At 34.2% G+C, this 14,028-nt stretch overlaps 1 protein-coding gene across 1 annotated transcript in view; it reads left to right on the top strand.

Moving 5' to 3' along the window:
* Positions 1–14,028, top strand: part of LOC111422109 (cadherin-related tumor suppressor fat) — a 123,217-nt gene that overhangs the window by 10,760 nt on the left and 98,429 nt on the right. The window contains exons 4-5 of the mRNA XM_023055323.2: positions 3,842–6,233; positions 6,476–7,124. Of these exons, the coding sequence (XP_022911091.2) occupies positions 3,842–6,233; positions 6,476–7,124 (3,041 nt within the window). The remainder of the gene's footprint in view (positions 1–3,841; positions 6,234–6,475; positions 7,125–14,028) is intronic.

Genomic DNA, 14,028 nt, shown 5'->3' with positions numbered 1-14,028 from the left:
TAACTCTTCCCGTGCTTCATAAGGGGTATAACAAGAAATGGTTATTGTAAAAGAATTCGACAAATTATTATTATGCATTTCATATTTTGGTAAAAACCAGGTTTCCAAATTGATTCGTTGGTATCTCTGTTACTACGCTTTCAACACTTGCACATGCTTTGGATTGAAGATATACGTATAATTAAACTAATAACAGGTCATGAAAATATCATGTTCCTTAAGTTGCTCAAATTATAACAAAACGAGTCAGGATGTTTGATCCGTTTTGACATTTTACAGATTATTGCTTCATTCCTAAAATATGCTGATAACTTACTTTGAATTTTATTATGCATTACGATTTGTTACTTCAATGTGAAGAATTTGCGTACAACATTTTTCACTATTAATTTTATTATTGCCTTTGAGTGATAACAGATTATTTAATATAAACCAGCCATTTTGACATTATTCCTGTAAATGGTAATAGTTAGGCTGAAACACTGTTGTGAATTATGCTTTATTAGTCCAATATGACCCCTTTTTTGCATAATATATTTCTCTACCGATTGTGCACTTTGAGTGATTTTTTAATGTAACCCATCCATTTTGATATTTTGTAGATTGTCATTCTAATCTAAGAAAATGGTGATACTTATGCGAGTACCTTATTGTGGATTCTGATTTTCTAGTTCAATATGAACAGTTTTCGAGCACAACACATTTCTATATTGATTGCAGTTATTTATGTACAAACTGATTTTCGTTTTATTGCTAGAAAATGGTGAATGCTAGATTTCATTTTTGACCTGTCGAATATACTCTAATGTAAATAATCCATTTTGACATTATGTTGATTTTGACTCTATTGTTCGAATAGCTTGCTTGTTGACGACTAGACTGGATCTGGTTATGGTTGTGCTTGTTTTGTGCAATATGATTTGCGTACACAATGTTTTTCTTAGGAAATCATTTGCCTTTATTATTGTCTCTACACTTGGTTTTCCTCGTTTGCCCATTTGAAACATTTTAAAGTACTTCGCTTTTGGCGTGCATCATTCCATGAAAATAATTTATCAATTCATGATTGCTTCATTAATAAAGTGGAATACAATTTGGTGATATTTGCGACTATTATTACTCTAATTACTCAGTAGGTCAGATTGCGTTGATCTGCTTTATTTACACAACCCGTATTTGAATTAAAGCTCTTTACTGTTTATAATTAATATTTGATGATTTTCTTAACTCCTGACTATACGGTAGGATTAGTGGATGCGGTGATCAGACCAAAAAAAGTAACTAAATTATTATTTGCAATATTTCGAAACTTTATTGTTTCTTCTACAGTCAATTACTAGAAAAAACCACCGAAGTTACTAACATGAAAAAACAACTTAACATCATAGTTAAATGAAATCGGGGCAGTTGAAATACATCAAAACAATTCTTGGCTACTCATTAAGACCAAAAAAGCCAAAGTCAATTGAACAAAATTCCAGTTCCAATCGGAGTGCTGTTAGTGTTAATCCTAGTATTTTTGATGCTGTTTCGGTGCATCCTAAAATATAGTAAAATTATGAAAATTACTGATCTTTCAAACAAATTGATTAATATATTGAAAGTATACTTGCCTGAAGATAGAAGACTTGTTGAATATTATCCGTTAAAAATTAAGAACTTTTTTTCTAAAGTAAAGGATTCCGATCCTTTACTTTACAAATCGAACGTCATCTATCAAATTGATTGTAAGGATTGTACCGGTTGTTATATTGGTGTTACTGGTCAATGGCTGAAGAGACGTATTAGCTCACATAAAAGCGATTTTAACACTAAAAAAACTCAATGTGCTTTAGCTAATCATATGGCCACTTGTAATCATAATTTTGACTTTGAAAACCATGCCATTCTTGACAGTGATGCGAGTTACTATAACAGATTATTTTTGGAGATGTGTCAAATCAATTTAAGTGAAAATACGGTTAATTTTAAGACGGATACCAGTAATTTAAGTAACATTTACTCTTTTTTATTTCACGGAGATGGAACCAGAAAGGAGATTAATGTAAACCCTACAGATGATGATTTATTAACGTTTTAATTCATAGTTTGACTTTCATTTTTAATTTGTTGTTTTTTTTTTAAGAATTTTTCTTTTTTTTGTTTGTTAAAGTTGAAATTTAAAATTTAGCGGTTTTCTGTTTTATTTTTGTTCATGCGCGTAAACGTCTAGGATTGGTGGATGATGCGCAGAAGCAAAGTTGTTTAAACCGGTTCAAAAAAATTGTTTTTCGACGCATTTATCTTTTCATACACGTTTTAAGTTCTTAACTCTTCATCCATCTTGTAACGTTCAATTGACTTTGGCTTTTCTGCCCCGACTTCATTTAACTATGATGTAAGTAAATTTAAAAGTTGTTTTTTCATGTTAGTAACTTCGGTGGTTTTTTCAAAACCTCCGCCTAGCGCTTTTCTTAACTCCATCATTTTTCTTTTGATCTTGTATTCTGATGACATCAATAAGACTCCTTATGAAGTTTTAACCAGATTCGCAGATTTTATAGTCCTTTCTGATGTATTAAGCATGTATTGCTCGAGTGACGGTCCACATTTGAATCATTTTTGATCCACTTTTTTGCCAATTTAGTTATACTGCCTGTTTGGGCTATGCAGAATTATTATTTATGTGTAAATTGCCCGTGAGCCAACCAAAACGAGTCCTCAGCATAATATTACTCACGAAATTATCTCGAACCTCAAGTAAGCTTGACCTGTAATCTCGATAAATTGGCATTCTTTTCACACCCATTTTTCCTAAAAAAACCTTCATTTCGTTCACATTAGTTGGCATAAAAGTTTTGCCAGATTCCAAAGTAACTTGAATTACATATATTATCGATTGGTTTCATATACAATCATCTCGAATAACTTTTATAGAAACAAACAAAAAAAATCTTTTATTGGGAGCTTAATAGATACATCAATATCCAGAAGAAGCGCGTAAATATTCCCATTACTTCTATCTTTACAAAAGTTTAGTATAAATTTTCCTTTATCTCGTGCTTAGTCGGATTCTTTCTACTCGTCTTCAATTCTCGAGTTCAGCCTTAAGAGGTGACACTAACTTAGGCTACGCATCGTGCTTCATAAGGGTTACAAGGTTTCATAATTGTTATAACAAGAAATAGTTAATGTAAAAGAATTCGACAAATTATTGTTAGTATTTTATGAAAGATCATTTGCAATGCAGTAAAAAAGTAGGTTTCCATCCATGTCAAATGCGTAAAAGTTGACCGTAAAGAGCGAAATATCTCGGTTCTTTATGTGCAAAACGTTTTTATGGTATACGATCACCGTTGTTAAATAAAACTCAGTTTAATGAATTTCAGCTTGAGTAATGTCAGGTATCTTTTTCTTTCTTCTGCTGTAATAATAGGAAAAATAACACCAGACATTTTGTACGTATAATTTTATTGTAACAATGTTCATCCGAGGCAATTTTTTATAGAATTTGTGGTAAATAATGTCGGAGTGCCAACTAACATCGTGATGATTTTGTCTAGATATTAACTAATGTATTCTTATGTTCTGAATGAAGTGGGTTAGAGGCCAACTGAATTTATTTTAGAATCATTTCGAGTTGTGCTATGTAGGCAGTAATATATAAAACTTGATTTACAACTTATTCTCAAGATTGCTGCATATAAATCAGTAGATAAACAACAAAGAGTGCATTTAAGTACTTTAATAGCTTACATTCTCATTTAATTGCTGACATATTATGAAGGACTCGAATGAAATTGAGTGAGGATGACTTTTCAAATTAAAACAGGTAAACATAACATTTCTTTTTAATTTTCAGGCAGTATAGAACTAAATATTTCTGCAAGAGATGGGGGACCAAATCCAAAATGGGCTTACACTCAATTAAAAGTAACCATATTAGATGAAAATGACGAAGCCCCAAAATTTTCGCAATCTCAAATTAACGTAAGCCTATCAGAAGGTGCAGCCCCACATACATTAGTGGCCATGTTAACGGCTTCGGATCGCGATCAAGGAACAAACGGGAGCGTAACATACAATCTACATCCAATTGTGCAACAAAAATACCCTGACACGTTTTCGTTAGATTCCTCAACCGGTCAATTAACAACCACATCGAAGTTAGACAGAGAAAAAATAAGTTTGTACGAAGTGGGCGTGGTGGCTAAAGATCAAGGTGTCCCTCAAAGATCTTCAACGGCAACCGTTTTATTAAGCATTTTAGACGTTAACGATAATTATCCGGAATTTTATCCGTTTGAATACTTCGGAATTATTCGTAATGATTTAACTGTAGGAGCTTCCATTTTAAAAGTAAAAGCGAACGATTTGGATGCCGGTGAAAATGGTGTTGTTACTTATAAAATTGAAAGTGGTTCCGATGGATTCTTTAACGTTGACGTACGAAGTGGGGTCATCACGTTAATTGGGGATCCATCATCGACTCATAAAACTGTATTTAAATTAAAGATATCAGCTGTTGACGGTAACGGAAGAAGAGCGGTTGAAGACGCCACCGTTGAACTCATTAAAGAAACATATTTGGAAGAAATGATATTCGAAAATCAATCTTACGAGTTTGAAATTCCCGAAGATGATGATCAAAAACCACCGAAAATCGGGCGAAACGTTGGAAAGGTGCTGGTTAAAAACAGTAATAATAGAGGAGTTGAATATTTAATAAGTTCGGGTGATGTTAAAAGAAACTTTCAAATCGATAATAACGGGAGGATTTTAACAGCGAAAAAAATTGATCGCGAAGAATCTTCAAGTTATCTTTTGACTATTTTAGCCAAATCAGGTACTAAATATGGAAGTGTTAATGTGACCGTCATAGTATGGGATTTAAACGATAATTTCCCAATTTTTATTTCTGATGATGCCGAATCGATTCCTATACTTGAAAACTCAGCAGTTGGCCAAGAAGTTTATATCTCAAGAGCGCGAGATTTTGATGCGGGGATAAATAGCAGAGTTTCTTATACATTAAGTTACAACCCCGATGATCAATTTAGAATATCAGAAACAACGGGGGTCATTTATTTAAATCGCCCAATCAGATCTGAACCCGGAACAACCTTAAGCATTGAAGTAACAGCTACAGATTCCGGTGAGCCTCATTTAGAATCGAAACATTCGATTTCGCTTAGAGTTGAGGACGTCAACGATCATACTCCAGTTTTCGATCATACATCATACGAAACTTCTTTATTAGAATCAACCCCTGTTAATGAAAGATTTTTTGTTCTCTCAGCGAGCGATGCTGATCAAAATTTAAACGGAAGAATTACTTATTCCATAACGGAAGGTAATTCGGAAGGAAAATTTGGCGTGTTTCCCGATGGTTATCTCTACGTTAGGAGTGCTTTAGATCGGGAAAATAGAGATTATTACTCTTTAACAGTTAGTGCTAGAGATTTAGGGGAACCACCTCGTTCTTCGATCGTCCCCGTTGTAATACACGTAATCGATGAAAACGATAACAAACCCGAATTTACAAATTCAAGTTTTTCATTTGATGTCCGAGAAAATGAACCAATTGATTCTTTCGTTGGAAAATTAGCGGCCAACGACGCCGATATTGGAAGAAACGCAGAGTTGGTATTTTCACTTTCAAGTCCTCAAAATGATTTTACAATAGACCCGAAAAATGGATTCATCAAAACTTCGAGAGTTTTCGATCGAGAACAGCTCGTTCAAAACACTGGTCAGAATTTTATCAGTTTCGAGGCGATCGTTCAGGACAACGGAATCCCACGCCTGAAGGATAAGGTCAAAGTTAACGTGAGGATCGTTGATACGAACGACAACCGACCAGTTTTCTTAAGGATACCTTATAAAGTGCAAATATCCGAAGGTTCACCAATAGGTTCGAATATCGTCAGATTGTACGCGACCGATTCCGATGATGGTTTAAACGGCGATGTTTTTTATTTCATCAAAAGCGGCAACGAAGAAGGTAAATTTGATATCGATGAAGCGACCGGGCAGATTTTCTTAGCGAAGAACTTAGACAGAGAAGTAACCTCAAAGTACTCTTTGACGGTAACGGCTAAAGACGCTGCCACTACGAAAGCCTTAAGTTCGTCAACCGTCGTCTCGGTTGATGTGCTGGACGAGAACGACAATTCCCCGGAGTTCACTCAGACTGACACCGAAATAACCGTCGTTGAAACAACCGCTGTTAATACTCAACTGACGCAATTCAGGTAGGAATGTGTTTTTTCTTTTTTTATTATTATCTTAGTAGTTCTTGTTTATATCAAAACGCTCGAAACCCACGTAATATTTAATCGTGTAGGTTTTAACGCAAAGAAATAAACTAACTCTTAATGATTGTAATATTTCAATAAACTCTAAATGTACTCGATTCATTTTTTCTGTTTCTCATAATAGTATTGTAATAAAATTGTGTATTAATTTTTTTTTGTCTTCACTTTCGTTTTTGTAGAGCAACCGATTCGGACTTAGGCGTGAACTCGGAGGTCACATTCTCGATAACGGCAGGGAACAGACGCGATGCATTCCACATCGACCCCACGACGGGCACGTTGTTCCTTCGCAAGTCCTTGGACTTCGAGGAGCTCAGTTTCTACTCCCTGAACGTGACGGCCTTGGACAATGGCAATCCGAGACTCTCCGCAACGATCACCTTCTCGGTATCCGTCGAAGACGCTAACGACAACCCTCCGGTGTTTCCAAACACGGCTATAGTTCGACAAATCCGCGAAGGTATCCCAGTTAGGACACCAATTGTAACGGTAACGGCCGAAGATCCAGACAGTGGAATTAATGGAAATGTTACTTATTCGATTTCAAGGCAGGAACCTTACAATTCGGTTAGACATTTTGTGATAAATACGATTACGGGGGTGATTAGTACCGCGTTACCCATCGATAGGGAAAAAATCGACACGTTTCGTTTGACGGTAGTTGCAACAGACGAAGCGTTAACGGGGAAGTTATCTGCCGAGAAGTTGGTTACGGTTATCGTTGAAGATATCAACGATAACGCGCCGGTTTTTTCTTCGATGAACGCCGCCGTGTTACCGACTGGGAGGAGGAACCACCACAGCCTCGGACAGCAACAGCGATTCACGGTAAGTCTTTATGACTCAAATAAATTTAATTATTAATAAAAGACCGGCGCGCACACAAGAACAATGACAAAATACGCCGATAAATTCGCTAATTGCCATTGCGAGAGGTGTTAAAGTTCCCTCCAGGTTTTGTTACGAGTTAAAACAACGGTCTTTAATAAAAAAATAGTGAATATTTTTTATCTTCTATAATTAATCTTATATTGCAATTTATACTTGAATAACTTTCTATATTAATATTTAAATTTTTTTTAAATATGTTACATAAATAACAACGATTTTAATCAGTGAAGTTAAAACTAATTTAATTATAAATTGATTTATGAAAGTAGAAAGTATCTTGAATCTTTTATCTAATTTATTTTTTGTTTTGTGGAAAATATTTATGTGTTTATAACAAATACGAATATCATTAGTTTATCTCTAATAACCAAGATACAATAGGTAGTTAAAACGGAAACTTGATAACCGGATGTAATTGTATCACGGTTGCTTTTTAACAAGGAAGATATTATGATTGAGCTCATTTTCAAGAATTTTTAATCTACCGGATCTGTTCAGTGCAGTTATGTCGTTCTTTTACCAATTTTCATCTAGATAAATAGCTTCAATAATAGCTCCATGATGTTCGAATTATATGGAGTAACGTAATAATATAGATTTTTTATGTTGTGTTTTGCAAATGGTAACTTTATATGGTTAACGTTTGATTTAAGTTGCATTAAAACTTTTAACAGAATCTTGTTGATTTTCAATCCAACGCTTAGTAATCCGAAATATTCTTCTAAAACTCGATCATATTCCAAACATTAAGGTTTCTAATTCTAATATTAAATATTCTCAAGATTTAAATGAAGTTTAATCTTTGATTAGCTTGATAATAGAAGCCAAGGTCGCTTGCGGCCGAGGTGATGCAATCGAGACCGTCAAACATAAAGTACCTACATACCAAATATTTTGGGTAACGGACGGTAATGGTTTATGTATCTAATACATAATATCTTCAAAATCTAGTGAATGTAATAAGTCAAAATAAAGAGTCTCTCTTACTATTTTATGCCGGGACCGTGAAGGACTTCAAATTCATTCATCTGATGCTTTATCAGTCTTTTGTTAAAAGTAGACGTGGATGCAACTTAAACATGTCGAATATGGATGACGCAAAAAATCAAGTGTTATGGTAATTATAGGACTCTCGATTTTCGTGATCATTTTGAATTCTTTCCTGCTAATACAAAGTCTCAAGTACACTTTGATCCAAAGTGAACTAATTGAGTTGTAACAAAAACAATTCGTTAATAAGGTTGTATATAAAGACTTGAGTTATGGTGTTTCTATTTAAACTGACGAATCGTATGACACAATACAACACTCAAGAAAAACAGCAATTTTTCGTCAGCGTTTGGTGTGTGTCCCACAAACAAATCAGCTGCAATGGCCTTCTTTTAAATGTTACAACTCATCTTACTATTGACAAACATTATAGTGTCATCAGTCATCACATACAAATGTAAGGTGATTCTCGAATGAAGAAGCACTGGGTTGATTTTGAGAGCTACACATGGAAGTGAATGTGTTTTTAATGGAAGAACAATGTTCAGGAGCTCAATTAATAATGAGTCTGTTTATTATAAAAGAATACATGCATTTGGAGGAAAAAGAAAAAAGTTTTACTGACTTAATTACCAATGAGTAGCTTCAAATCACGTTCTTGGCCAACTTGCCAATATCCTGTATATGTCGGTCTTGTAAAGAAAGTTCTAGGATTGATCTGAGGAACTCTTCATCTCTATCGTTTCTAGTTTATTCTCTGTATTTCTGCTCTACTCTCTGTTCTGTAGGCAAGTACTGGCTAAACTTGCGTCTTGTATATTTCGACAGTATGCTCTTCATCTTAAAGTGCCGTCTTCATAGACGGTTGACTTGTAGCAACTTCAGCAAATCGTTGTTTCTCCTATGCCGCTCTTAGCAATGATTCTGAATTTAAACCAGTTCAATGCCTTATGTTCTAGACTTTGCGTTCCATTATGAGTCTTAAGAATGCACATTTTGTGTCTCTGTAAATATGATCCAGGTAGCTTGTGTTTCTTCTGTAGATAATTGTAAGTATATCTCTATGTATTCTTCTTAGTGCCGTTTCATTGGCAATATGTTCCGTCCACAATATTTTAAACATGCCCTCATTTCAAACGCATTCGTCGCGCATCGTCGCATCGAGCGTATTCCCAGCAGCCAAGATTCAGTCCGATACAGAAGGACTGATTAAATATATGCTTTCATAAATCTGTATCTAATAGTTAACGAATGTCTCAGGTTTGTTAGCAATTTCTTCATTCAGAGGAATGCCTTCCTTATATTTTCTATGCGACATTGTACTTCTACTTCCAAATTCAAAATCCTTGATATTCGCTACCTGGAGAGGCACCTGCTACGGGATCTAACAACCTCAACCGGTAATCCCAAGTTTACTCTCTACTTGCATCTCTAATTTGCATCATCAAGAATTCTTAGACATCATTAATGTTCTGTTTTTTGTTATGAAATCCTCATATTATAGTAATTCGTCTGCATAATAGATTATGTTTCTCTTGTCGTTTCTCGTTTTTCTAGCCGTATTATATTATAAGGTTCCCTTCAGGAGTTTTGTACGTAGAGGACGTGCTTTAATTTGACTCTATCAAAGGCTTTTGATAGATCGACGAAAAACAAGTACGGTTGGCAATTGAATTCTATAGAATTTTTCACGATCTGTTATCATGAAAAGCGCGTATACTGTTGCTTCCCATCAGAATCCTGATGGTTGTTTTGTGGCATTATATATTTTTGATCATGCGTCTGCGTCTCTCCATATAGTCTTGCAAACTGTTTTTTTCATTTTCCTCTCGACTTGCTGTTTATTAGAACGTATTCAGTCAATCGCTTTTTTGATTTTAAATCATCTTCCAAGCTTTCTTCTACAAATCCGATTCAATCTACTTCGTAACATTTTCCATTGTCTTCTTTAATTTTCCTTATTTCGGCATTCACTTTCTCTTTTCTCTTGTGTTTGTGAGCTTCTATACTTCAGATACGATCCCCCTTCTCGTTTGTTAGTTCTTTAACCTCAGGTGTATACCAAGTTGTTTGGATATACGAATCCAAAGTGTAACGCACCTACAAGAACGAAAGCTTATCAACTATATTTGACAGCCATTTTTACATAATTCAAAAAAAAAAGTTTGTCGTCAATGCTCTTCAAGGTGTTAACATAAATTTTCTTGCCGTTAAGAAGGTCACATGGCACGAATGTATTGTAAACATGTAAGATTGTAATTATGTATAAAGAAATTACTGAAATATATGACTCAAGTCGTAAGATTCTTGTTTGTGTTAATACTTCATAATGTTGAAATCAAATGATTCTTTTCCAGTAATAACTAAGACTGTTATGAGTTTTATAACTTTTGCGCCAATGACATGTTCTGTTGAAAGAAGTTTTAGCACATTTAGGATAGCGAAGATATGGATCAGGTGTACAAAGAAATTAGTATTTGCTTTTTTCACTAAAAAAATGAACATTAATTTTCTTCTTTTTTTTCTATTCTTTTGGCAGCCGTAGTGTAATGTATAGTAGACGAGGTTACTTGTGGCCGATGCGCTGCAATCAAGACATTCAAACATAAATGCCTTTTTTCCCCCTTAATTTATATTCGTTTGCGGTGAAATGAATGTATTTCACGCCTAAAAGTTTATTGACGAGTACTTAAGTAGCAAAATGGATAAGTTATAAATAAGGAGTGTGTTACAAATGGAAATGCAAAAAGGTAGTAGATCGGTTTTTTAAATATTTCTACGGAATTTATCAGATGTGATAATGTGCAATAAATTTACAAAAGACCTACATTACGGCCTGTTATGGAAATGGCAGAGCTGCTGATAAGATTAGATAGTAACACAAGACATACTACAATTAATACATAATACAATAATATAGGTTTTCTAAACAATTGGCATTTAACATCATTTTTTTCTATTTTTTTCATCATTAGTTTCTAGTGTTAGTTCTAGTTTTAGTTCTAATGTTAGTTTAATTCACACCGGCCGTGAAAGCCTTCGTACTTATAACATCATTTTTGTCGATAGTAGATCATTGAAAATTCAACAAACATTCACCAGCTGCACCACCCACGCTAGGGCCGCTGACCCCCGGCACACTGACCATTGCATAAATCTTCATCCTTTTTCTTGAAAAGTTATTGCTGTGCGGCACGAAAATAGGTTTTATAATATACCGTGGTACGAATAAGTAGTCTTGATTGGTCCCTGAATCTAATATTCTAATAAAACAATATTTTTAATTTAACTTGTTGACTTGATTACCGAAGTAAAGACTCTTATCAATATCTCACACTTTTTAGTGTTTTCCTTTGATTAAAGGAGAGCTTCTCCCCATCGTACATGGAAGGAAAGAAATCAACACTACCCAACCGAAACCTTATTCCGTATTTTCTCTTTTATTTTGTTTGACGGAAAAGTATAATTTCAGTTACGATACGTATATAAATGGTATTTTAATTGATCCTGATGAAATGTCTTCGAATACTCTAAAAGGCAAACTATTAAGATATCCTTGACCAATGTGTGCAACTATAGTAATATTCAAAAGCGCTGTAATATAACTAAAACTCTTGGATCCCTTGGAGTCTTGGATAATTTAATCTAGAATGTAACTTCAAAAAATATTAAGGCAAATTTTAAACCAGACAAAATTAATCTTTTGGTATATCTAGTAAGAGAACACAGAAAATAAAAATAAGGACATTTATATCAGTAAACATGGGAAGGAACGAAAGACAGTACATGGAGCTCTTGGTCACCCAAAAATTAACGAAATCGTAAAAATATTACTTTGCAAGTACCAAGAAATGTAAAGTTGGAGCCGTTGAAGAGCCTCTGCGTTGTCGTGGACGTGAAGTTTAACTTCATGTTTTTCAGCAAACCTTTTAATGTCTTTCCTAACTTTTGGAAGCCGAAGGTCTTTATGTATATTGCAATTTCACACATACCAAGGGGCATGAACTATGTTTCATAGCACTTTATTTTGGAATAATTGAATACATTTCAGAGTTGGATGTCGTAGTGCCGTATTGGTTTTAGAATCTGATTGTAGATCAGTTTGTATTTTGGGGCTAATTCTGCCCTTTTCTGGATTACACGCTTTCCACTTCAGTTTGATGCCCAGATTTAGGTACTTAGCATTGTTCTCCTTTTCTTTTTGGGTCCTTTTGCAATTAATTTGTAAACTTGATATGGTCGAATTTCAGCTCGTTTAACTTTATCCTTCATTTCTTAGTCCAGTCGAGTATTACATTTCTGGCTATTTGTAGTTTTCCAATGGATAGTTCTTTACCTTTCTCCACTGCAAGTGGTGTTGTGTCATCTGCAGACATAGCCACCGTAGTTCCCTCCATCTCTAGTATGTCAGGATATGGAAGATACAGGGTTGCCTCCGTACATTCCTTTGAGGCATCTTTTATGATCGAGAATTCATCTTCTGGTGTCCTCGTGCCAAACTTTGTCGAAGGCACGTTTTCTTTCTTTTCTTTCAAGGCACGTTCAATTATGTTGTTTATTCTATAATATTGGTTAGATTATTAGTTTCTATTATTGGCCTCAGTCTTTTCTCAGGAATAGTCTCTTGAAGAGTTTTGAGAGTATTGTTAATAGTGAAGTCGATCATGATGATCGTTTAACATTGGCCCTATTTTGGCTACATAATAACCTGTGCAACTTTCTACCATGTATATGTTTTAATGTAAGGGCTGAGAGTGACTAATATATTATGATTATGTAAAAATGATAGTGTTATTTAACGCAATCCGGGTTTCCTTTTCTTGTAATACGATCATGGATGAAAATAATGCTAGCAAACATAATAGAAATTTCAAAATATCAATTTATAATCTTTAAAAATTATCAATACAACACATTTTAGATAATAATATTTAGTTAGATCTTTTAAAAACTATGTTTTCTTAAACTCTATCTTCTTCTTCTCCTGATCCACCTCTTCCACTCAATCTGGTTCCTGGCTAATTCCTTTATATCTGCTAGAGACACTTCTTCTTAGGTCTTACCCTCTTTTTCTTATCCTTATTTTTTACTTCAAATACCTTTTTACTATTTCCTCATTATTTTCCGTAAAAATTTCAAACGCATTGCTGTGATCTTTCCTTCTTGTTTATCTTGTAGTGTGCATGATTCCCTGGCATATGTTAATATTGGAACTGCCACCGAGTTGTACACTTTCAATTTTATCTTTTTATCTATCTCCTTCTTCCCAAAAATTGGTCTGTTTAGAGTATGATATACGTTGTTTGTTTTCTTTATTCTTATTCATTTATGTCTATATCTATCCTTCCATCTTGTGACATTATACTGCCCAACTACTCATATGATGTTACTTCATCTTTTGTTCTTTGATACATATTTCTTTCGAGTTATTTCTTATTTACATTTTATTTATTATCACGAGTTTACATTTATTTCAATTCTAGGCTCATCTTTTCAATTTCTTCTGTCCATATTTCAACTAACTTCCTTGCCTTTTTATGGTCGTCCGCATGTAGTAAATTATCTATTTTTACTGGTTCCAAACTTTTATAACCTATTACTGTTTGATATTTATTTGTTCTTGTACTTGTATTTTTTATTACTCTGTCTATTAATGTTATAAATAACAAGGGGCTTAGACGATCGCCTTGTTTTATTCCCTTGCTCATTTCAAAAGTTTTTGATGTTGCTCCCTTCATTTGTACTATGCCCTTGACTTTCTTGTACTGGTTTTCAATTATTTTTGTTAGTTTTTGTGGTACCATTAGTTGTTCTAGACAGTTTCATATAATACTACGGTTAACCGTGTCAA

This window comes from Onthophagus taurus, chromosome 11 (assembly GCF_036711975.1).
Source record: "Onthophagus taurus isolate NC chromosome 11, IU_Otau_3.0, whole genome shotgun sequence".
NCBI classification, from domain to species: domain Eukaryota; kingdom Metazoa; phylum Arthropoda; class Insecta; order Coleoptera; family Scarabaeidae; genus Onthophagus; species Onthophagus taurus.
The sequence above is the reverse complement of the archived record's forward strand: the minus strand, read 5'-3'. Positions and strand labels throughout refer to the sequence as shown.